General features: G+C 37.0%; 1 protein-coding gene and 1 long non-coding RNA gene across 3 annotated transcripts; one reads left to right on the top strand and one right to left on the bottom strand.

The window, feature by feature from the left end:
- The first annotated feature begins 550 nt into the window (after positions 1-550).
- scgn (secretagogin, EF-hand calcium binding protein) lies at positions 551-21486 on the top strand. 2 transcript variants are annotated; one of them, NM_001005776.1, is given in 11 exon segments: positions 569-712; positions 839-909; positions 1713-1805; positions 8954-9043; positions 9121-9177; positions 11677-11754; positions 14701-14756; positions 15617-15662; positions 18737-18796; positions 18959-19027; positions 20620-21474. In NM_001005776.1, coding segments are annotated over 11 exon segments (819 nt in total). In that variant the 5' UTR covers positions 569-642; the 3' UTR covers positions 20749-21474.
- Positions 21237-24719, bottom strand: LOC147833257 (uncharacterized). Its single transcript, XR_015510886.1, has 2 exons — positions 22510-24719; positions 21237-22370 (listed from the first exon to the last, which is right to left on the bottom strand). It is a non-coding gene; the product is annotated as an uncharacterized LOC147833257 (long non-coding RNA).
- Between the last annotated feature and the right edge of the window lie 1220 nt (positions 24720-25939).

Raw genomic sequence — 25939 nt, 5'->3', positions numbered from 1 at the left:
AGTGTGCTTATGGTGACAATTTATGAAGCTTAATCAAACAAAAAATAGTGGCAAAAATGTCACTTATCTCATTATTGAATAGAGCATAAGTCAAATAACTGCAAAGAGGTGCACTTTTTGAGAAAAAAGACCCCTTTTACAGGCCTGATTTATTAAGAGCAAAATCGCGGTTGTCCTCTCTAGATAATCCGTCAGCAACTAGAGAGCGACGTAGCACAACGTTGTGTGTCAAAATATAGACTAAATACGGTATTTATAGATTTTGTACATGAATAACTTTGCCTTTTTTATCTTATTACTGGCGAGGAGTCTATACGTGTATCAGAAATGACTGTGTTATGCTTATAGGTTGTCCATTTCCTCTACTTTCTATACAGGCAAGTTTGCCGCTAGTTTTTGGTTACAGATATGAAGTAAACTGTAATAAGCTCAGTCAACAGTTTCATTTAGCATCATACTTGTTTTCATGTCAGGCTTTTCGCTTATGACTGATGTGTGAAAGAGGAGGAGTTTATTTTCCTCTGACACACACAAACACACACACACAGCTAGTCGGAGGAAAGTGGCCACATCTGCAGTTGCTCCCACCGAGCACAGATCACATTACTCTTTCTACATCACTCTGTTTTTTCTTTTTCCATCATGGACAGTGCTTTTGCCAACCTAGATGCTGCCGGGTTTCTACAGATCTGGCAGCACTTTGATGCTGATGGTAATTTTTTTAATATTTATGTACTTTTTTTTTAAGTGACATACTTATATGTTTTGTGTAGTGTAGTATTATCTCTATCTGTACCTCCATGTTTATAAACCTGCACTAATTCACACTTTTTTTCAGACAATGGCTACATTGAAGGGAAAGAGCTGGATGACTTTTTCCGTCACATGCTGAAGAAACTACAGCCAAAGGTATCAAACATAAACCACACAGGTTAATAAGAAATATAATCATTAACAGATCTAAATTCTACATTTAAAAATGAGTTCATAAGTATATATGTTTGTGTTTATTGACTATTAAATCTCTATGAACTAATCATTTGATGTAAATCAATCTGAATTTATTACTGTTTAGGGTCTGTCGTTTCTCTTAAATGCTCATTTTACAATCTTTGTGATTCTAAAATGATTTTTGCATGTATAACACAGTCATTGCATGTTATTTTAATGGTTAATAGCATTATTTTTTATGCAAATGTGATTACTGTAGTATGAAAAAGCTGAGTGCATGCACATGCACTTGTGACTGACATGATTTTATCTTAAGTTGACACAAATTGTTCAGGAAACTGTGGTTAGATGTGATCAAATGATACATTTTGCAGCTTTCTCTATGTTAGTGATTCTTAAACTCCTTTTACTTCAATCCACCACTATCATATTATTAAAATTGTAATAATAAGACATTCGTATGGTCCTCATGGGTTGTGTAAAACCTTTAACTAACTGTATTGTAACACTGTTTTTTTTACACAACTGTTGTTTTGAAAGCTGCATTAGTTAGTTCTGTTAATGGATAAGCATTATGTGAGCGGGCTTATGTAAATAGAGGCAGTGTCAGATGTTCAGTGTGTACCAGCATATCTTAAGGGCATCTCTATTGTTGGGCAGCGTTACCGTTGCACTTCGCTGAGTGACGATGAGGAGCTTAATGAGAGGTAAATGATGGAAATGTGGTCATGGTAACCAGTTTTTTTTTCTGCTCTTCTTAGGATAAGATAACAGATGAGAGAGTGCAGCAAATAAAGAAGAGTTTCATGTCTGCCTACGATGCCACATTCGACGGACGTCTGCAGATCGAGGAAGTAAAGCACATTTTTTAACCATTTCCTGCTTTCTTTCTGTTTAACCCCCATAGTGAAGTAAAACTAGCAACAAAAAGGATTACTAAAAACATAAAGTGTTTGCAAACACACACATACTTGTGTATGTGGTTTACGAGGACTCTCCATAGGCGTAAAGTATTTTACGTCACACTTTTTATATTTAAGTGGCTTTAACTTATATGTATTTACACTATTTAAAAAATAATGTGCTTCTTGTGTAAATGCATTGTACTTGTGTTTGATAAAATACCTGCATGTAATTACATCTGAAGTTAACTACATTTATAATATACTGTTGACCATCCCTTACACCTTAACCCACCCTTAAACCTTCTCATACCACCAAAGCAGTCCCTAAGCTTACCCATATAGTACCCCACTACAGTACAGTAGCACTAGATGGTTTCTGCATTACGTTATGAACACAGTAAGTACATTGTATTTATATTTTGATGTAAGTACACCGAATTTAAAGCCACCTAATATAAAGTGGAACAATATTTTATACCAACCCGCGGAGAAAACCTGTGGCAAATTTTGAATGACAAAAATATCCTGTTATGTACACTACCTGACAAATGTCTTGATTCCTATCCCAGTTTTATAAACAACAAATAATAACTTTACTTCTAGTTGATCATTTGGTATCAGAAGTGGCTTATATGAAAGGCTCACGCCTCTAGATTATGCTTATTTTACCAAAATAAAATATGATCATGCCTTGATTTTTAAGTTAGGTCTGACTTTGCTTAGACAAAAGTCTTGTCACTAACAGAAATAATAGCCAGTATAGAATATAATGTCATGATGCAGTGGAAAAAGAATGAATATTGTATATGACTCCCATGAGCTTGGAGGACTGCATCCATACGTCTCTGCAATGACTCAAATCACTTATTAATAAAGTCATCTGGAACGGCAAAGGAAGCGTTCTTGCAGGACTCCCAGAGCTCATCAAGATTCTTTGGATTCATCTTCAGTGCCTCCTCCTTCATCTTACCCCAGACATGCTCAATAATGTTTATGTCTGGTGATTGGGGTGGTCAATCCTGGAGCACCTTGACCTTCTTTGCTTTCAGGAGCTTTGATGTGGAGGCTGAAGTATGAGAAGGAGCGCTATCCTGCTGGAGAATTCACCCTCTCCTGTGGTTTGTAATATAATGGGCTGCACAAATGTCTTGATACCTCAGGCTGTTGATGTTGCCATCCACTCTGCAGATCTCTCACACGCCCATACTGAATGTAACCTCAAACTATGATTTGTCTTTCGCCATCTTGACTGATTTCTGTGAGAATCTTGGGTCCTTGCGGGTTCCAATAGGTCTTCTGCAGTATGTGTGATGATTGGGATGCAGCTCAACAGATGATTCGTCGGAAAAATCTACCTTCTGACACTTTTCCAAATGATCAACTAGAAGTCAAGTTATTAATTGTTGCTCTTTAAGCTTTAAGCTTAAACTTTAAGCTAACTTTTCTATCTGTGCCATACTCATTAGGCTGGTCACAATAATAAATTTTTGTTGTGCGATATATTGCCTTAGAAATTGTTGCAATAAGCGATAATATTGTTATTTGCCACTGATTATATAACAGCATTATTAAGATTATTTAGATTGTATAATTTGATGTTTAAAAGGTAAATGTCCTATTATATATACATTTAAATGTTCTATTAGGTAAATGTCCATTTATAAACGTTGACACCCGTGAGGAAGAATGTCAATGTCATTGTAAAATGGCTTTAAAGTTATTTGTCAATTTGTAAGCGCACACTCACTGGCCACTTTATTAGGTACACCTTACTTGTACCGGGATAGTCCCACTTTTGCCTTCAGAACTGCCTTGATTCTTTGTGGCATAGATTCAACAAGGTACTGGAAATATTCCTCAGAGATTTTGGGTTATATTTAAATGATAGCATTATGCAGTGGCTGCAGATTTGTCAGCTGCACACCCATGATGTGAATCTCTCATTTCACCACATCCCAAAGGTGCTCTATTGAATTGAGATCTGGTGACTGTGGAGGCCATTTAAGTACAGTGAACTTATTGTCATGTTCAAGAAACCAGTCTGAGATGATTTGTGCTTTATGCCATGGTCCGTTATCTTGCTGGAAGTAGCCTAGAAAAGAGAGGTACACTGTGGTCATAAAGGGTCAGCAACAATACTCAGATAGGCTGTGGCGTTGACACAATGCACAATTGGTCCTAATGGGCCCAAAGTGTGCCAAGAAAATATCCCCCACACCATTACACCACCACCACCAGCCTGAACCGCTGATGCAAGACAGAATGGATCCAAGCTTTCATATTGACACCAAATTCTGACCCTACCATCCGAATGTCGCAGCCAAAATCAAGACTCATCAGACCAGGCAACGTTTGTCCAATCTTCTACTGTCCAGCTTTGGTGAGTCTATGCAAATTGTAGTTTCAGTTTCCTGTTTTTAGCTGACAACAGTGGCACCCGGTGGGGTCTTCAGCTGTTGGCCACCCACCTCAAGGATTGATATGTTGTGCAACCAGCTTTTCTGGCACCAACAACCATACCACGTTCAAAGTCACTTAAATCACCTTTCTTTCCCATTCAGATGCTCGGTTAGAACTACAGCAGATTGTCTTGACCATGTCTACATGTCCTAAATGCATTGAGTTGCTGCCATGTGATTGGCTGATTAGAAATTTGCATTAACAAGCAGTTGGACAGGTGTACCTAATAAAGTGGCCGGTGAGTGTATATTGCTATGGCAAAAATTATGGAGGTATTTTCCCCTTTTCCCTGATAATTCAATATATTGTTCATTGTGACAGGCCTAATACTCATGTCATTATACATTTTTGTGTCCTCATAAACCACTTAAACCTGTACACACACACACACACTGACACAAAAACAACAACAGCTGAACGCTTTCCACTGCTGAAGCTTTTATCTTGACGCTTTATGGTTTCCTCCTGCTTCCAGCATGGTTGAATTAGTCAGGTGAGGTAGGGTGAAGCATTGTTTGCTTTGTCATGTTAATGGTTTGTTTTGCTTCGTTCACATTTGTTCAGTGGACTAAAAGGTTAGTCAGGGGAAGGTTGGAGCAATGAGTTGAATGTAAAGAGCTTTAACCGTAAGTGCCTCATTAATGTACAGTACAAAACCAGATGAAGTCAGATGTGTGGTTTCATGAGCATGTTATGGTTTTTGCAAACAACTGACTCTGTTTTCTGATTCTTCATGTCATTATGGGATGCTCAGTGCTTCAGCAGCTGAAAGATTCTTAAAGGGCTAGTTCACCTATAAATTTATGTTGTCATCATTCGCTTAAACTTATGATGTTAAAAATGTGCGTGACTTTTTCTTAAATGGATAGTTCACCTAAATCAGACGTCCTGGAGGGCCGTGTCCTGCATATTTTAGCTCCAGCTTCCTTCAACACACCTGTGTGGAAGTTTCTATTAGCTGCGGTCACACTGGGCTTTTCCTCCCATAGACTCCCATTCATACGCACACGAATGCGTCAGACCGGAAACGCTGGGTCATGCGTCAAGTTTCGCAGGTTGCTGCAGTGCAAAGTTCAAGCTTGGTGAACTCTGACCTGCGAAATCACATCACTTGACTGCGTGAGACCAGTTGAGGATCAAAACGCAGAAATTTAAAGCATGGAGCAATCGCTCGCTTTTTTAAATGTCTAATAATCTTGTTTAATCCCGCCCCTTTTCGCAGCACCGTACGACAGAATTTAGCACACACAAACTCTAGTATGACCATAGCTTTATACCTAAAAATAGCTTGATTAGCTGGTTCAGGTGTGTTTGATTAGTGTTGGAACTAAAATAGGCAGAACACCGGCCCTCCAGGACCGAGTTTGGGTACTCCTGACCTAAAGGGATAGTTCAGTCTTCATCCTTCACTTGTTCCAATCTTGTTCGAGTTTCAAACTTTTGTTCAGCGTAAAGATATTTTGAGGAATGTTGATAACTGGTGTCCTGACCTTTTATCCTACCTGTCAGATTATGCTACCAGCACTGTATTTGAATGGTTCTGACATGGGACAATAACCGTCAAGGTCAGGATTTTATAACCACCAAAGTTTTCTGTTATACCGTTCCTAAGCTATATGTAGGTACTCCATTTAGTTTTTTTTAGGTCAACAGTATCTTCAGCAGAACTTCTAAATCAAAAGCTACTGGTCCAAAATATTTTAAATGCTTCCTAAAATAAAATATGTTGTTTTCAAAGGGGGAAGTTTTTTTTTTTTTTACCTAGACATTTAAAAATAACTTGTTTTAGGGCAGTATTTACAATACTGTGATATTTTTTCATCTCAGGTTATCATACTTTCAGAATATTTTACTGGCCCAATCTTATACCCCTTATACCATATTGGGGTAGGTTATGGCGATATTACAGCCTCATTTCACACCATCCCACATCAAAATTGACTCTGGTAGAACAATCTGATGGTAGCATATTTTGTCATCAAAATGGGCCACCTACTTTATAAATGGGAGGTAGGAACACTGGTAGCCATTGACTTCCATAGTAGAAAAAAAGTGTGGTTTATTCAGAAACTAATGTCGAGAGGATCACGTGCTTATGGTCAACACGGCTGGCACCTCATTAGCTCCGTAATCTGCCCTATTAGATGATTAGGGAAGTATTGAAAATAACCAGAGTTTTTCACTCCAGTTATCTTCGTCTTGAAGCTTCCAGCCCTACTTTCCACCCTTTTTTCCGATAGGGTGACATGGCGGCCCAGTAACTAGCACTGTTGCCTCACAGCAAGAATGCTGCTGGTCCAACCTCCTATCGGGCCGGTTGGCGTTTCTGTGCAGAGTTTGCATCTTCTCTCTGTGTTCGCGTGGGTTTCCCCCGGGTTCCCTGGTTTCCTCCCACCCTCCAAAAACATACACCATAGCCAATCGACTAAACCAAATGATCACCTAAGACAACTTTAGTTTATACTTCTCACACGGCGATAAGCAGGGGAGTACCCGAGACCTACCAGAGCTCAAACTCCCCTCTCGCCCTTTCAATGGGAGGGAGCCCTGGGCTCTCTCCAGGAACAGCATGCCAATTACGCCTTAATGATTAAAGTTTGAACTCTTAAAAATACTATGGAGAGTCAATGGAAGTAGTGGAGTAAAGTACTCATACCAGAAAAATCTACAGTACAGTAATGAAGTATTTGTACTTCGTTACTTCCCATCTCTGGAAGTCAAAATATAACCTTACTCGTTATTCACAATTTATACACAATTCTTTATTTTTTTGTGTGCGACTCCAAAATTTGGTATTGCTTTACGTGATCACCCCTACTGTGTTTGATATAGGTAGCAACTGCAATCTGCAGGAAGGTGGCTCTCCAGGAACAGGATTGGCCACCCCTGATCTAGATGATCTACAATTGAAGTCACAACCCTCCTGTGATTTTTTTTTTTCTTTTTTAAATATTTCCCAAACAAATGTCTTGTCTTCAATCCCAGTTGTAAGAGCAGCAAATAATAATTAGGCTTCTAGTTGATCATTTGGAAAAGTGGCAGAAGGGAGATTTTTCAGTTGAATCATCTGTTGAACTGCATCCCAATCATCACAAACACTGTAGAAGACAGAACAAGAGAAATGCATTTAGTCACAGTGGCGCAGTGTAGCACAATCGTCTTACAGCAAGAAGATCGCTGGTTCGAGCTTCGGCTGAGTCAGTTGACATTTCTGTGTGGAGTTTGTGGAGTCATGTTGCGCTGTGTCTGTTAGATCAGCTTATCACATTCGCAACACTGGAGTAGAGAGGATTATTACCTGCTCTTCACACATAAAGTAGGCCTACCTGAAATTTTAAATTAAAAAAGGGCTCAGTGTTATTTGGATAGATCCTTAACGCACCGATTTCGTCCCATTGTGCTGCTCAGTTTTGAAAGTGTCTGCAGATATTGGAGGGCTGCATGCTTTGTCTCAGTGATGCATCAAGTGCTTCATTCACGCACCGCCTGCGCAGACATGCTGCGTAAGATTATTCTCACAATGAGTTTCTGTTCTCTCATCCTTCCGACTGAGTTTATCCCTCAGAGGGGAATACTTTCAGTGCTGCGAATAGTTTGTAAAGCCTGGCTCATCGTGGTCAAAGTAGTTGATTAAATAATGAAAGTGAAACTGACGAGCGCAATATGGATTGTCATTAACAGAAAATTATTAAAACTGTGAATTTTCCCTGTCATTTTACTTATATTAATATTTTATTTAACTAGTTTGTGTTTTGATTAGTGTCAATAGTGGTAGCCTATTACAGATTTCAAAGAAAAATCTTAACATAAGCTAGACCACAACAGATCAATGTCTAAACGAATGCTTAAATAATGTAGCCTAGTTTACAGCTTCATGTTTAAAGTTAAATTGTGTCATCTGGCATATACAGTAGGCCTATAGGTCTTCTATTTTTACTAAAGAACATATATTATTTGAGTTTATCACAAGAAACTGTATTATGTTAAAAAAAAAACAGCACATTATCGGGATCGGATCTGAATCGGTCAATACTCAGAATTTTGGTATAGGGATCAGATCGGTTAAAAAAACAATGTATTAGTGCATCCCTAGTTAAGGAAAGAAATGGAGTCTATGGATTATTTTATATTGGATTTCTCTTGTACGTGTACAGATATTTTCTTTGCATTAGATTAAATATCACCCCATGTTTCCTCATCAATATCAGTATCTCTTCTCAATATCAATATCAATATAACTCTTCCTCTCATTTGGTTTAAATTCTCTGTATATCAGAGAAGAGATTGAACATACAGACCCATACAATCTACCCACAGACATCTTTCCTGATGATAAAATTAATAACCTCCCAATAGAAGAAATCTCAATTTTTATTACATCACTTCTATTTTAATCAACTTTAAATTGAACAGAAACCAGAGATAAATGTGTTCTATCATGGTTTTGATTGTTAAAATGACCAAAGATGCCGAGTTTCAGCTTTTGGGTCAGCAGAAATATTGATATCTGCCTTGCATTGAGGAAGCAATTAATTTTTATGAGTGGAGACAGTTGATTTCACTATTATAAACCATTTTATTAGCTGGCACTAAACAATAAACCAATATTGTTTTATGTGTGTGTGTGTTTGTGCTAGCTGGCCAATATGATCCTGCCGCAGGAAGAGAACTTCCTTCTGATCTTTCGCAGAGAGGCTCCATTAGATAACAGTGTGGAGTTCATGAAGGTAAACTTGCACATTACATAATCACATTCTTCACAAATCCTGTTTGAATATTAACGTTTTCACATTGCCCATGACAGATCTGGAGGAAATATGATGCTGACAGCAGTGGTTACATCTCAGCTGCGGAGCTCAAGGTGAACGTGCACACACGATACCTGGGAAGATGAAAACTACCAGTTACATTAATGTACAGTAATATAATCAACACACATGCAGTATATAAAATGGACAAAGTAAAGGAGAAAACCTTTTTAGGGAAGACCTATGTTGGCTCATCAAACCCAAAGACTTTTTTAAGATCTGAAAAGCTGAATTATAAAGTTTTTAATTTATGTATACTTTGTTAATATGGGACAATATTTGACTAAGATGCCACTATTTGAAAATCTAGAATCTGAGGGATTAAATAAAATCTAAATACTGATAAAATCACTGTTAAGGTCTTCACTTTTAGGGCCCTATCATACACCTGGCGCAATAAGGTGCAAGACGTGTACATATGGTGTGATTTGTTGTGATATTCATACCAGCGCAACCCTAGTTTTCATGTTTTGCGCCATGTTGTTTAAATAGTAAATCCATTTGCACCACTTTGTGGACTCCTAGGTGTGTTGGTCTATGAAGGAGGTGTGTTAAGGCACATTGTTGACGCATTGCTATCTGGAATAACTGAAATAGACCCCGCCATTGACCAGCTGCTCTAAAGTCCAGCGCTGAGCATGCTAGTTATGCGCCTATGCAGGTCCAAAACACGCACACATTGCTTAATACACACAGGATGTACAACAATACACAAATATCTTTATATATGAAAAAAAATTTAAAATGTTACAAAAAATATTATTTTCTACATAAATATAAAAATCACTGCCTCTATGCCTTCTTCATCTCGGGGTGCTTTTTTCAGTTTATTCATCACAATTTGTACCCTGTCGGGTTTTGGAGACGTATCGACATATGGGGCACAGAAATAGAACGTGTGTTTGGATTTAACTCAGTTTTTTGACCACACTTCATTATTTTTGTTCATTTATTGGTTTGCTGGAAATTAAAACTGAACTTAGAAATAGTTTTGAAACAAATCTTTGCGCTTACAAACAAAATTAAATATGTAGGCTAATGGAGGTCTTTAGGGGAGTGCGTACAGCACCGTTTCCTTATCCACCAAAGTAAAGGAGTGAAGTAAAGAGTAAAAGTAAAGTAAAGAGAAAGTAAAGAGGCCGAATGGAGGAGGCTCATTCTTTATCCTCGTGCTGCAGATGCTGTTTAACTGTTTTCTCGCTAGTGAAGCGTTTAGTTTATCCACTTACAAAGTTTGCCATGTAAATAGCAAATGCACCATGGTGCAACGCAACTGACTCTTAAAGGGAATGGGTAATTACACTCTGATTGGTTTAATGCACGTTATACTCAGAACACATGCATAACTTATTAAGAGAATAAGCACTACCCTGTTAGACCATGTGCTGGTGCGCAGAACTTACAGTATTTTTCCATCCTTAAAATAGCAAAAATGGATTCAAGCACACCCTTAATGCTTTTGCACCATGTGCTTTAGACTTTACACCTAGATCAGGAGTGTCCAAACTCGGTCCTGGAGGGCCGATGTCCTGCAGATTTTAGCTACAACTTGTTTCAACACACCTGCAAGGATGGATGTTTGTAGAAAGCCTAGTAAGAGCTTGATTGGCTAGCCAAGGTGTGTCTGATTGGGGTTGGGACTAAACATTGGGATTAAAAGCTGTTTAAGTCCTCGTGTATGAGATTTAAGGTTTGGGACTTTGCTGACGTCTGTTCTGAAAGTGAAAGCATCAGACTTGACTTCATTAGCTATGGTTTTTAATGACGCGCGACTCGCATTAACAGATAAAAATCCGATCTACCTGCTTACAATGCAGACACGAGATCACAGATCTGATTCATATCGGATAGATTTCCACATTTGAACATGGCCTGAATCTGATTTGAGTAAATCAAAATCCATGTGATTTGTTCTTGCTTACACGTACAGTGCCATATCCGATCTGCACCACATGGGAGAAAAAAAATCGGAATTGAGTCACTTGAACAGTGCAGTGTAAATGCAGCCAATGTGGCGCAAATAGATTTGCTATTTAAACAACGTGGCGGAAAACAGGAAAATTAGAGATGCGCTGGTCTGAAAATAGCAATACGTCAGGGCAAACGCAACTTGTGACTTATTGCGCCGGGTGTATGATAGAGCCCTTAGAGTTTGTTCAAACTAAATGCAAACTTTTCTGGGTAAAAACCCAAACCATCTTTGTGCAACAGTCTAAGTTTTGTGGTCCAGGGTCTCATTTAACATGATGATCAAATCAACAGGTTTAGCAGTTTAATAATCGTTTAATTTATTCGAGGACACTTTTTTCATGTCTTTGGACTTGTGGGAGAAACCGGAGCACCCAGATGAAACCCACGCAAACACTGTGAATACATCCAATGAGAACATGCAAACTCCACACAGAAATGCCAACTGACCCAGTCGAGGCTCGAACTAGCGACCTTCGCCACCGAATCGCCCCTCATAAACAAACAAATAAACAAATTATCTAACCTGTGCTTATTTTTTACCTTGGTCATAAGGCTAAAAATGATTTTCTGTTTCATGGCAGAATTTCTTAAAGGACCTGTTTCTGCAGCACAAAAAGAAGATTCCTCCTAATAAATTGGACGAGTACACGGATGCCATGGTAAAACTGCTGCTGTTAATTCCGCAGTATTTATTGATTTGTTGCATAAACCTGTGAGCTGTCCATTTCAAACTAATTTCGTCAAATTTAGTGCATGGTTGTGCAGTATGGTAAATTCTTTATGATTAAGACACTTTTACCATATTTTCTTTTTGGTTAAAATAATAGGATTTGTACATATAAAAAGTTGTATGATACTGTATTTTTTTTTGTTGGTTGCATCTTGCTCCAACGTCCTTATTTACAGTCTTGCTTTGTATACTATCAATATAAAAAAAACAATAATAACTTAAAGATACAGTAAGTTTGACACCCAGTGGTTGAACTAAGTATTGCACTACTGGTTCAAAACACATGTAAGTTCAGGTTACCAGATTGATTACACCAACAGGAGTGTGCCTAACTATCGAGCCTAAAGGCTGATTTAAGTCATGTTTTAAATAAAAGTTTTCTAAAATGCAGTTCAACAACAGGATAAACTGACAATGACCACCTCAGGAACACTTCATGTGCTTTATTGAATGTAATAATGTGAGTTTGAATGCCATTTTAAATGACATTTATTGCCATTCTACTGAAAGCAGCAGCAGATAGTTCACCTCAAATCTTGAAAATAAAATAAACCGCTTGAAATTAAACTTAAGAGCTGTGACTCAGTGCAAGCCAACACATATCAGTGATTCTGCATGTACATTTAATAATGTCAAAGAGGTATTAAAAAGTATTAATTAGTGCTTCTGAATGGCTGTATTTAAATTTATGTTGTGTTTCGTCTAGTGCAAACGGGCATTGGGCAGGTAAAATAGACCAAAACAAGGACAGATGTTCAGTTCACGTTCACGTAACGCACATGTTCAAAGCAGAATATCTTACTTCAGCATTGTTTTTGCAGATAAACAAGAATGTTCACTTAGCATCTTTCCTAAATATCTGCAAACATATTATGGTATTTTTATGCTTTAGAAGAGTCAAAAAATTGCATACAGCACCTTTCTGGAGAAATATGCCCATTAAATATACCCAAGACAAATAATACCTCAGGCTTAACTGCTAGATATAGATTATAGCGCCAGTGGTAGATTTCAGAAGAACTGGCCGAGGTAAGGATGTTTTCAATAGGTTCATGAGTGCTGAGCAGCCACTGTCATCTACGGTGGCCAGGAAATGCAAAACAACATTACAAGGTGTGAAACACTTTTACAAAGCTCAAGACAATTTATTATTATTATTTTTTTAAGATCTTTTATTTTTGGCCTTCTTTTTGCCTTTACTGAATAGGACAGTATTTAGACAGGAAGCGAAGTTGGAGAGAGAGAGAGGGGGGTAGGGTAGGGAAATGTCCTCGAGTCGGGATTCGAACACGGGACGCCCTAACGTGCTACTGCACCATATCTTGATGCGCTAACCACTAGGCTTTTGCGCTGACAGCTCGAGACAAATTTACATTTTTACCTATCATAAGACACAATTACATAAGAAAAACTATTTTACCAAGGACGAAACAAATTTACATTTTAGAAAACAGTTAACAAGGCGCAAAACACTTTTACAAGTCCCGAAATAAATTTGCAATGACTGACTCCTTACAAAAAAGGGAATGTACCACATACCGGAAGTGACGTGGAATGTACCACTCACCGGATGTGACGTAGAATGTACCACTCTCTGGAAAATATCAGCTCATGTGTGACTTTGTAGACACAGGTTACCACGAGTCTACGAATGTACCTGAGCTCAATTTAGAGCTTCACGGCAAAGGCTGTGAATACTGATGTAAAGGTCTGCATTACCACGGCTGTAACGCAGGAGCCACGGGACACGACGAGATTTCTTGCAGCGTGGGAAAAATTTTTACGAATAAAGCACAGGAGCGGTCGGTAACTGGTGTATTTTTGGAAGAGAGCGGGCAGTCTAACAATATCGCTCCCGACTCCTGAGCGAGCGAGCACGCGTATGTATGTGTGTGAATGAGACAGCGTGATGCTGCGTTTAGCTTCTTTGTAGCTGTCTGTGTGTGTGTGTGTGTGTGTGTGTACACAAATGAGAGAAGAGAGAGTGGTGTGTGTGTGTGTGTGTGTGTGTGTGTGTGTGTGTGTGTGTGTGTGTGTGTGTGTGTGTGAATGAGAGAGCCTGATGTTGCTTTTTGTGTGTGTCACTTGCATGGGATGCTTGGTGCTGTGTGTGCGTGTTTATACAGACAGCTTGTTATAGGCTGTCTGGGCTCTGTATAGCTGTGTGGTTTTCGGTTTTGTTCCAAAATTTCAAAAAATCTGTTTTCACATTGTCATCATGGGGTATTGTGTGGAGAATTTTGAGGAAATAAATGAATTTAATCCAGTTTGGAATAAGGCTGTAACATAAAAAAAGTGGAAAAAGTGAAGCGCTATCAATACTTTCCGGATGCACTGTATATAAAATATATTGACCTTCAGTCAAATTTCTGTCTATTTTATGTCAATTAACAAAGGTAATATCCTCACAAATGACTCCGTGTCTGAAATAAAACTAAGTATAAGACAGAATTAAAAATAAACACAGTATGTTGTCCTAATTAGCTTTTCCACACATATGCTGGCCTTGATTATCATAACACAGCAGGTGTTGTGAATGAATGCTCCTTCTGAACATTTGTATGGTCTTCATTAACACCTGCTTGCATCTGCTGATGGTTCCCATCTCTATTTTGATGCCATTAAACAGAGCAAGATCAATTAAATTTTAGGTGTCATTTAAACAATGGATGCGACTCCTCACCAAATCCATTCTTGAAATTTTGCAATTAGCGTTTCTAAAATGTTTCCAGACTACCAATGGTGGTGTATGTCATTTTTAACTGACTTGAAAAAACACAACCCATGCTGTTGTATGAGTTCATTTGGGCATGTTGATTTTCTTTTTTTTTTCTTTTTTAAGATTTCTAAATGACCTTTGTTTTGTGCTTTGCAGATGAAGATTTTTGACAAAAACAAGGATGGCAGATTGGATCTTAATGACTTAGCGAGGTGATGTGTGTTTTATAATCACACGTTTATTCTGTCAATGAGGGAGGAGTTATATGAGAGAAACGTACACATTTACCTCATTGTGTTTTAGTTAATGTATTTATTATAGGACATTTAGACTTTTCATTTATCACCTTGCTCACAGTGCATTATTGGTATTCCCACACATTCATTTTCTTTTCTGCTTAGTCCCCTTTATTAATCTGGGGTCGTCACAGCGGAATGAACCGCTAACTTATACAGCATATGTTTTACACAGCGGATGCTCTTCCAGCTGCAACTATTCCCACACAATACACACTAATTCACACACATACACTCACACTACGGCCCATTTAATTTATTAAAATAATATGGAGACACAAAATGCAATTCTGGAATCACCCAGATATTTATCCCAAAATGTGTTCAGGGCTTAAGTCGCCCAACTTCGCACATCTCAAATAGCTGGTTTGATGAATTATAGGGTATATGCCGAGCTAGTGTTGTTCCCATACTGATAAACTTCCGGTGACCTGTTATTGTGAGGTTTTTTTTTCCATTTTACACGATTCCTTTTACAGTGTCGATGTTTATATCGGACTTTATATCGATATAACATCTTTATTATAACCTTTATTATTACCTTTAAAGTAATCTATATAACAACTTTACATCCCACTTTATATCGGATATCACTCAGCCAGCAGAGATGGCTGATTTTTTAAAAAGAAAACAGACCTTAAACGTGCAGATTTTGCAATGGCATTCAGTTCAACGGAAGCGCTTAACCCAGGTTAATGGCAAATTAAAAGTACTATTAGCATGCTTCGGCATATACCCCACTGACTGATTACAATTTAACTGTATCTCTTCCCCAGAATTCTGGCTCTACAAGAGAACTTCCTGTTGCAGTTCAAAATGGATGTTAGTACTCATTTTGTTTTAAATCCCTGTTTGTTACGCTCAAAAGTAATAACTTGCTATAAACCAGTGAATGATGCTAAAACTTTATTTTACAGTTCTGTTTCACATTTATATATTACAGTTTGTGCTTATGGCCATTACATAAAATTACTAAATATTGTGAACACTGTACAAAATGCTGGGTTTCACACAATTCCTTCATGTTGTCCCAACACAAATCAATTAAGTTGACTTAATTGTTTTTACAAATTTAAGTGGATTGAGCATAACATAATTAAATTGTCCCGTCCCCAAAATTTTTTTTTAAAATGGCTTATTTTTAATAAGTAGTTTCGAAAAAGCATCAATAAAAATTTTTTTTGAGTCTACTATCTCTTAAAGTGACATATATATATATATATATATATATATATATATATATATATATATATATATATATATATATATACATATATATATATTTATATATATATATATATATATACATATATATATATTTATATATATATATATATATATATATATATATATATATATATATATATATATATATATATATATATATATAATACGCCATATACTCACACTCAAGAGGTTTTAAATCTTTAAAGGTTTTGCTTTTCTGTTGAACACAACCTTTTTGAAACTAGTAGCCACTTACACCCTCAATAGGTTTTTTACTTGGTCAAAGTACTTAATTAAAAGAAGCTGAAGCAACACAATTCCTGAGATTTCATTGGAACAACTTAATTTTTTTATGTTCAATCAATAAATATGTTCAGTGTAAGGTTAACTAAGGGTGCTTTCACACCTGTGAATCGATTCATTTGTTCCGAAACAGGGATTAAAACTATTACATTGTTGCTCTTTGTTCTTGGTGCGGTTCGCTTTCACTCGGCAAAGTTTCTAAACGGACCAAAATAGCTAAAACAAAATACGTGTGAGTAAACTCTCCTCGCATTGGTCAGAGTTTCATGGTTTATTCCCGCTCAGCTGTTGGGGGGTGGTGGTTTGGTGGTGTTTGACAGGGTACGCGCATTGTGTCTGAAAGTGCGAGGACAGATGCGGCGTGGAGGGGTGAGCAGGGTGTGCAATGTATTTGAGGACCGGGAGCGAGATGCGCGATTACCGGGAAATTATCTCTCATTTGTGGGCAACCGAGAGTCTCTGTGCATTTGCGGGAGAATCCCGAATCTTTCGGGAGACATAGGATGTCTGGAATGACCTCCCGCTCTACTCGTAATTCTCTCTTCATATAGCCGTATGCCTATTACATATCCATAAAATACTGTGATATGGCCGGGCTCGGATCATATCGCTTTCTCACTACAATCGATCCGCTCCAGAGTTCGTTTCAATCGAGTGGAGACCACCTCAGAGATTGCTGGATTCACATATGCCAAACGAACCGTGCTAACTGGGCAAACAAGACAGGTTCCAAAACACAAATCTAGGTGTGAAAGCACCCTTACTCAATTTGTGTTCAGACAGCATGAATGAATTGTGTGTAATCCTGCATTTTTCGAGTGTATTTGGGATTAATTAAAACATGTTGTTTGTGTTCAACTCAGATAGGCTTAAAACAATTGCAGGTGTGAATAAATTCTGAATTTTTTTTTTACTCTTCTTTTAACCCCTTTAGCTACCTATTATAACCCAGTACTTTCTTATACTGGGGTGCTTTCACACCTGTAGTACGTTTCCTTTGGTCCGGACCAAGATTAAAAGGTATACATTGCAGTGTTAGGAAAGTTGCTTTAGAAAGTAATGCATTACAATATTGAGTTACTCCTCAAAAAAGTAACTAGTTGCATTACTTAGGAGGCCAATTCTAAGGGCCCACATATTTTGGGGGACATTATCAAGGGCCCACGACACAAACCCGACCAACCAACACCCCCTCCCCCTCTTCACTTTCGACCGGCAACCGATACCCCTCCCCCGGTCTTCACTTTTGCCAACCCTCGCTCTTCGTTTTTCGTCCGTGACAACCCCCAACCCCTTTCACCGTGCTATTTAGTGGGATACTTCAAAATCCGTAGTAGTATCTACTACAGATTTAGTAGTAGATACTACTACTACTACTAGACTACTAGTAGTAGTAGTATCTACGACCCTAAACACACCCTCTCCCCCTTGCTATTTACTTGTCAGAGGGCTCATGGTAGCCAGCGGCGTCCGTGATCAAAGCTGACTACTGCAGCTGGTTAAAAAAATGTGAAGTACTTTTTGCATTTTGTGTCAATTCGAGGTCTGTTCACATTCTCACCCCAAACTAACCACTCGAGGGTTTGTTTAAGGGCCTACTCACACTATGCTATCCAAACCTTGCCCAGGCCTGTTTCCTGGATTGTTTGAGAAGTGTGAGTGCGCTGAATCGGGCGCTGAACGCGGTTCACTTGGGCTTTGGCGCGGTACTAAAACTGAAAGCGACTCATGACTTTAAGGGACTGTTTCATATGCGTTTATTAATGGTTCTTAATCAATCAGTCATAGATTATTAAAGACGCAAACCTCTCACTGCACGAAAGCTCCGCACCTTCAGCAAACCTCCTAATATCTGCAGCATGATGACTTTATTATTGATTTTGAGTGTCAAAAGTGGCTGAGCTATTTGGCAAAATATTTGACTGCGTGTCACTGCATATCAAACGACTTAAACAACGATACAACTGAAGAAATCTCATTCTCCACTGTGCCGAGCAAGCTGCACTTCTTACTGAACAGCGCAAAATCAACGACGTAAGCGTGCCCAGACCCGAATGTAATGTGAGTGCGGGCTGTCGGGGGAGACGGAAGGGGGGACAAGCGTACTTTGGCCCGGTTCAAGGCAACTGTATATAGTGAGAGTACGCCCTTAAATTGTAACAAGAGCACCACTTCTAGCACGTCTTGGTATACTAGTTTGGTGTGCAAACCAATCGCACCACAAAGGCAAATGAACTCTGGCATGTTTTTACAGAACTAAATAAGGCAGGTGTGAAAGCACCCTAAGCATACACACCACAAAATAAAGTGACACCTCTTTAAAAAAAATAATAAATCAAGTGACTCTGTTTCCTGTCCTCCTCAAGGCCAGCAGTCAAGTGGAAAGAAAAAGAGACTTCGAGAAGATCTTTGCACACTACGATGTTGTAAGAGCTAAGAGTAATTTTAACCTTCATTTCACTGTACATCACTCTGTGTGGATGCATTACCTCATTAACAGTGTGTCTTTTTTGTTGTTGGCCAAGTTACCTGATGCATTAGATATTGAACATGATGCTCCATCCATTAATGTCCGTCTCTCATTCTAGAGTAGGACTGGAGCACTTGAAGGACCAGAGGTGGACGGCTTTGTCAAAGACATGATGGAACTAGTCAGGGTAAGTGCGTTGTACAAAACTCCCTATAGAGAGGCAAAATCAATCACATTATGCTGTCATCAACTTTTTAACAAACGTCATTCAACCTAATTTTCTGCGACTGTTTAGGATTTCAGATTTATTTGTCTATAGAGCACATGACTAGAATTAACAAACAGCAGTAATACTATTTGCTCCACACAAAAACGTTTGTTTATACTGAAATTGGCTTTGAACAAGTTTTAACAGAAATTGGCTTTGAACAAGTGACGGGTGTGTAAATAACCACATTTAAAACATTTTTGGGTGAACTATGCCTTTAAAATCTTAAACGTTATATAACAGAAAGTGACTGTAAAATAATCAATGTTAAATAACAGAAATTTACTGTAAAATAAAAGATGTTAAATAACAGAAATTTACTGTAAAAAAGGGTCATGAAATTACAAAAAAATACTGTAAAAAACGGCTGTTAAATAACAGAAAATTACTGTAAAATAATGGCTGTTAAATAACAGAAATTTACAGCAAAATAACGGATGTTAAATAACAGACATTTACTGTAAAATAGCAACCGTTAAATAACAAACTTACTGGAAAATAAGGGTCGTTAAATTACAAAAAAATTGCTTTAAAAAACGGCTGTTAAAAAACAGAAATTTACTGTAAAATAATGGATGTTAAATAACTGAAATTTACTGTAAAATAGCAACTGTTAAATAACAGAAATTTACTGTAAAATAACGGATGTTAAATAACAGAAATTTACTGTAAAATAGCAACCGTTAAATAACAAATTTACTGGAAAATAAGGGTCGTTTAATTACAAAAAATTACTGTAAAATAACGAATGTTAAATAACAGAAATTACTGTGAAATAACGAATGTTAAATAACAGAAATTACTGTAAAATAACGAATGTTAAATAACAGAAATTTACTGTAAAATAATGAACGTTAAATAACAGAAATTACTGTAAAATAATGAATGTTAAATAAAAGAAATTACTGTAAAATAATGAATGTTAAATAACAGAAATACTCTAAAATAATGAATGTTAAATAACAGAAATTTACTGTAATATAACGAATGTTAAATAACAGAAATTTACTGTAAAATAACGAATGTTAAATAACAGAAATTTTCGGTAAAATAACTGCTGAAATAACAGAAATTTACTGTAAAAAACGAATGTTAAATAACAGAAATTTACTGTAAAATAACGGACGTTAAATAACAAAAATTTACTGTAAAATAGAGGACGTTAACTTACAGAAATTTTCTGCAAAATTACTGTAGAATTACAGTAAAAAAAATTATTTAACGTCCATTATTTTATTTATTTATTTATTTTTTGGCACCCCAGCTGTTGGAAAAAACGTAAAATAACAGATTTTTTAAGCAGTGTGATTGAAAAAGTATAATTTTAGTCATGCCAAAAAATATAACAAAAAATAACTTTATTCATTCATTTTTTTTTCCTTCGGCTATTTCAGAGGTTGCCACAGCGGAATGAACCACCAACTGTTCTAACCCATGTCAACAAAATACACTAGTAAAAGTTACACTCTTTGCATTTCTCCCCATGTTTTAACACTTTGTTTTGTCCTCAGCCCTCTATCAGTGGAGGGGATCTGGATAAGTTCCGTGAATGTCTGCTGACTCACTGTGACATGAATAAAGACGGGAAGATTCAGAAGAGCGAGCTGGCCCTGTGTTTGGGACTGAAACATAAGCCGTAGTCCTCACATATACACTCAAGTTCTCCATTTTAGATTACTAGATTTAGAAATCTGTGTTGTGTGTATTGCTCATCTCTCAGTTTGCAAAATATATTATTGTTAATTTAATTTAAGTATATTTAATGCATTCAAAACTGTCAACTTTTGCAAGAATAAGATATGTACAGTTGAAGTCTAAATTATTAGCCCCTCTGTATATTTTTCACCCAAGTTCTGTTTAACAGAGATTTTTTCAACACATTTCTAAACATAATAGTTTTATTTACTTATTTCTTTGCCATGATGACAGTACATACTATTTTACTAGATATTTTTCAGGATACTAGTATTCAGCTTAAAGTGTCATTTAAAGGCTCAACTAGGATAATTAGGCAAGTTAGGATAATTAGGCAAGTCGGTAACGATGGTTTGTTCTGTAGACTATCGAAAAAAAATATTACTTAAGGGGCTAATAATAATATTGACCTTAAAAATGTTTTTTTTATTTATTTTTTTTTTATTAAAACTGCTTTTATTTTAGCCGAAATAAAACAAATAAGACAAAGAAGAAAGAAAAAAATATTATCAGACATACTGTGAAAACTTCCTTGCTCTGATAAACAGCATTTGGGATTTTTTTTTTTTAATCAAAGGAGAGCTAATAATTTTGACCTCAACTGTATGTGTTAAAAATGTGAAGACTAATACAGTAGTGGTTTCTTGAATAAACGCTACATGTGTGAACTGTAAGCAAAAAAACTGGCTCATTTTTTTATTTCAGTGTGAAATATACATTTTTTTTTTTTTTTTTTTGTACACTGTAGAAAAAAAATCTGTTATTTTACTTTTTTTTCTGGCAGCTGGGGTGCTGGAAAATCACCTTAAAATAATGGCAGTAAATAACATAAATTTGCTGTAAAATAATGACTGTTAAATAACTGAAATTTACTGTAAAATAATGGCCGTTAAATAACAGTAAAATAGCGAACATTAAATAACAGGAATTTATTGTAAAATAACAGATGTCAAATAACAGAAATTTACAGTAAAATAGCAGACGTTAAATAACAGATAATTACTGTAATATAACGGCCATTAAATAACATAAATTTACAGTAAAATAACACCGGCTACATAACAGAAATTTACTGTAAAATGATGGCTGTTAAATAACAGAAATTTACAGTAAAATAACGAACCTTAAATAACAGGAATTTACTGTAAAATAACAGCTGTTGAATAACAGAAATTTATTGTATAATAGTGGACATTAAATAACAGAAATTAACTCTAAAATCATGAACGTTAAATAACAGAAATTTACAGTAAAATATTAGACTTCAAATAACAGAACTTTACTGTAAAATAACGTAACGGCCATTAAATTACAAAAAATTACTGTAAAATAACAACCGTTAAATAACAGAAATATACAGTGAAATAACAAACGTTAAATAACAGAAATTTACAGGAAAATAACGGATGTTAAATAACAGAAATTTACTGTAAAATAACGACCGTTAAATAACAGAAATTTACTGTAAAATAACAACCGTTAAATAACAGAAATTTACTGTAAAATAACGACCGTTAAATAACAGAAATTTACTGTAAAATAACAACCGTTAAATAACAGAAATTTACTGTAAAATAACGACCGTTAAATAACAGAAATTTACTGGAAAATAATAAATCTTAAATAACAGAAATTTACTGTAAAATAACGGCTGTTAAATTACAAAAAAATACTGTAAAACAAGCTGTTAAATGACAGAACTTTACTGTAAAATAGCGGTTGTTAAATTACAAAACAATTACTGTAAAAAAGCTGTTAAATAGCAGAAATTTACTGTAAAACAGAGGACGTTACATTACAGAAATTTACAGAAAAAAAACGTTAAATAACTGATTTTTTTAACAGTGTTATTAAAAAAGTATGATTTTAGTCATGGCAAAAAATTTAATAAAAAATAACTTAATTTATTGGTTGCCACAGCGGAATGAACCACCAACTGTTCCAGCAAATGTTTTACGCAACGCATACCCTTCTAGCTGCAACCCAGTATTGAGAAACACCCATACACACTTATTCACACACACACACACACACTCATATACCACATGTCTTTGGACTGTGGGGGAAACGGGAGCACCCGGAGGAAATCCACCCTATTCGGAGAACATGCAAACGGCATACAGAAATACCAACTGACCCACTTGCTGTGAGGCGACAGTGCTACCCGCCACCGTGTCACCCGTGCACTGTGTGTATATATAATAAATATACATAATATAATAAACTCCAATAAACTGGTCTTGTTGACATTTTGTTAAACATAAAGGAAAATAACAAAAAGGCCATATAAATACTGATTTGCGTGCACACAATGGCAACAATAGCACTTGAGCATCTGTTTACCAGCGGCTTTGACAGCAGCAATGAATAGAACGAATATATTGCCACAAGGTTACACCATAAACACTATCACACTACACACTATGGCTTTTATATAATGACAGCTGGTGTGTGTGTGTGTGTGTGTGTGCGCGCGTGTTTGATTGAACCCTTTATGCTTATGCTTTGTTAGAGCATGCTGTTCATTTTGCACCTTTTTAGTCGGACTATAGTTATAATTAGGGGCAGCACATTGGCTCCATGCTCAGCACTGTCACCTCAGAGCAAGAAAGTCTCTGGTTCAAGTTCCGACTGGGTCAGTTCACATTTCTGTTTGGAGTTTGCATGTTCTCCCCTTGGGTTTTCTTCGGTTGCTCCGATTTCATTTCCCCCACAGTCCAAAGACACGCGCTATAGGTGAATTGAGAAAGCTATATTGGCAATAGTGGGTGAGTGTGTATGGGTGCTTCCCAGTATGGGTGGCAGCTGGAAGGAAAAGTTGGTGGTTCATTCTGTTGTGGTGACCCCTGATGATCAGGGACTAAACCGAAGGAATATTCATTAAAGTGTACTCATTTTTGCACCATAACCTTGAGTTATTTTGTTCGGTTTTATTGTGTCACATCTGTAAAGTATTCATAGCTCTTCACTTATTCCACATTTTTACTGTTTTCTTGCATTTTCTTATTCCAAAATGGATTAAATTCATTTATTTCCTCAAAATTCTACACACAATACCCCATAATGACAATGTGAAAAAAGAGTCTTTGAAATTGTTGCAAATTTATCAAAAATAAAAACCTAAAAAATCACATGTACAGACGTAGACCGGGAGCTCTAAATTGAGCTCGGGTACATTCTGTTTCCACTGATCATTCTTGAGATGTTTCAGCAGCTTAATTGGAGTTCACCTGTTGTAAATTCAGTTGATTGAACATGGTTTGAAAAGGCACACACCTGTCTATATAAGGCCCCAGGGTTGACAGTGCATGTCAAAGCACAAACCAAGCATGAAGACAAAGGAATTGTCTGTAGATCTCAGAGACAGGATTGTCTCGAGGCACAAGGCTGGGGAAGGTTACAGAAACATTTCTGCTGCTCTGAAAGTTTCAATGAGCACAGTGGCCTCCATCATCTGCAAGTGGAAGATGTTCGGAACCACCAGGACTCTTCCTAGAGCTGGCCGGCTATCTAAGCTGAGTGATCGGTGGAGAAGGGCCTTAGTCAGGGAGGTGATCAATAACACGAGGGACACTCTGTCTGAGCTCCAGCGTTCTTCTGTGGAGAAAGGAGAACCTTACAAAAGGACAACCATCTGTGCAGCAATCCTCCAATCAGGCCTGTATGGTAGAGTGGCCAGACGGAAGCCACTCCCCACCGGGAATTTGCCAAGAGGCATCTGAAGGACCCTCAGACCATAAGAAACCAAATTCTCTGCTCTGATGAGACTAAAATTGAAAAAAAATTGAACTCTTTGGAGTGATTGCCAGGCGTTACGTTTAGAGAAAACAAGGCACCGCTCATCATGGCTAATAGCATCCCTAAAGTGAAGCATGGTGGTGGCAGGACAGGGAAGCATGCTGTGGGGATGTTTTTCAGCAGCAGGAACTGGAAGACTAGTCAGGATAGAGGGAAAGATGAATGCAGCAATGTACAGAGACATCCTGAATGAAAACCTGCTTCAGAATGCTCTTGACCTCAGACTGGGGTGATGGTTCATCTTCCAGCAGGACAGTGACCCAAAGTGACTGCCAAAATATCCATGGAGTGGCTTCACAATAAATCGATGAATTTCCTTGAGTGGCCCAGCCAGAGCCCAGACCTAAATCCTATTGAACATCTCTGAAGAAATCTGAAAATGGCTGTACACCCTCGCTTCACATCCAACCTGATAGAGCTTGAGAGGTACTGCAAAGAGGAATGGGCAAAAATTCCCAAAGACAGGTGTGCCAAGCTTGGGGCTTATTCAAAAAGACTTGAGGCTGTAATTGCTGCCGAAGGTGCATCAACAATGTATTGAGCAAAGGCTGTGAATACTGATGTATCTGTGATTTTTCAGGTTTTTTTAGTTTTAATAAATTTGGAACAATTTAATTTTCCACATGCACTTTAACTTACTTTATAGCTTCCTACAGGAAGTATTAGCTAAAAAACATCTATAAGGAGTGCACTCATTTATGGTGCACTGTACACACTCTATAGGCTATAATCAGAAAAACGCTGCATTTATATTGTGCATGAAATCTGTCTCAGTGGAACTCTCTTATTGAATTATATTTGAAATCAGCCTGAAAGAATATTTTGATCACTCAGCATGAAGTTTGGTCAAGACCGTGTCTCCATGGAAACCTGCATTATCAGAGGGTGGATTTACAGTGTAATTGAAGGGTAGCAGGTGAAGCACTGAATGCACTGTTTCTCGAATTTATTGGATAAAACAATAAGGTCAGGCTGACCAGAGAATGCACTGTTTAACAAAACGCTGGTTTTTAATTAGCATTTTAATCAGCACAACATTTTAAATTAGCTCCAAACGTGCACCTGGCTGAATCTCATGAAAACATGTACAGGACACAATCATCACATCTGGGTGGACAGATTCAATGTTTATATACTGTACATGTTTCATTCAATCCTTTTCTTTTCAGCTTCACCACACACTTTGTGGTTTGGGTCACCACAGCGGAATGAACCTATTGTAAAAAAATACATATTGTAAAATTGTGAAATGTTATTGCACTAGAAAATAACTGTTCAAAAGCAGTTTATCATTTAATTTAATAATTTATTCCAGTGATTTTTAAAGATGAATTTTCA

Source organism: Danio rerio, chromosome 16 (assembly GCF_052040795.2).
Source record: "Danio rerio strain M-AB ecotype USA chromosome 16, GRCz13ab, whole genome shotgun sequence".
Taxonomy (NCBI): domain Eukaryota; kingdom Metazoa; phylum Chordata; class Actinopteri; order Cypriniformes; family Danionidae; genus Danio; species Danio rerio.
This window is presented reverse-complemented; position numbering and strand designations above follow the sequence as displayed.

What these genes read in the sequence shown, in the direction of transcription:
- scgn (XM_087286200.1), top strand. Translation starts at nt 643, where the DNA reads ATGGACAGTGCTTTTGCCAACCTAGATGCTGCCGGGTTTCTACAGATC. An exon ending in GCAGCACTTTGATGCTGATG is followed by an intron (nt 713 to 838) that starts GTAATTTTTTTA and finishes ACTTTTTTTCAG; the next exon opens with ACAATGGCTACATTGAAGGG. An exon ending in ACAGTGTGGAGTTCATGAAG is followed by an intron (nt 9,044 to 9,120) that starts GTAAACTTGCAC and finishes TGCCCATGACAG; the next exon opens with ATCTGGAGGAAATATGATGC.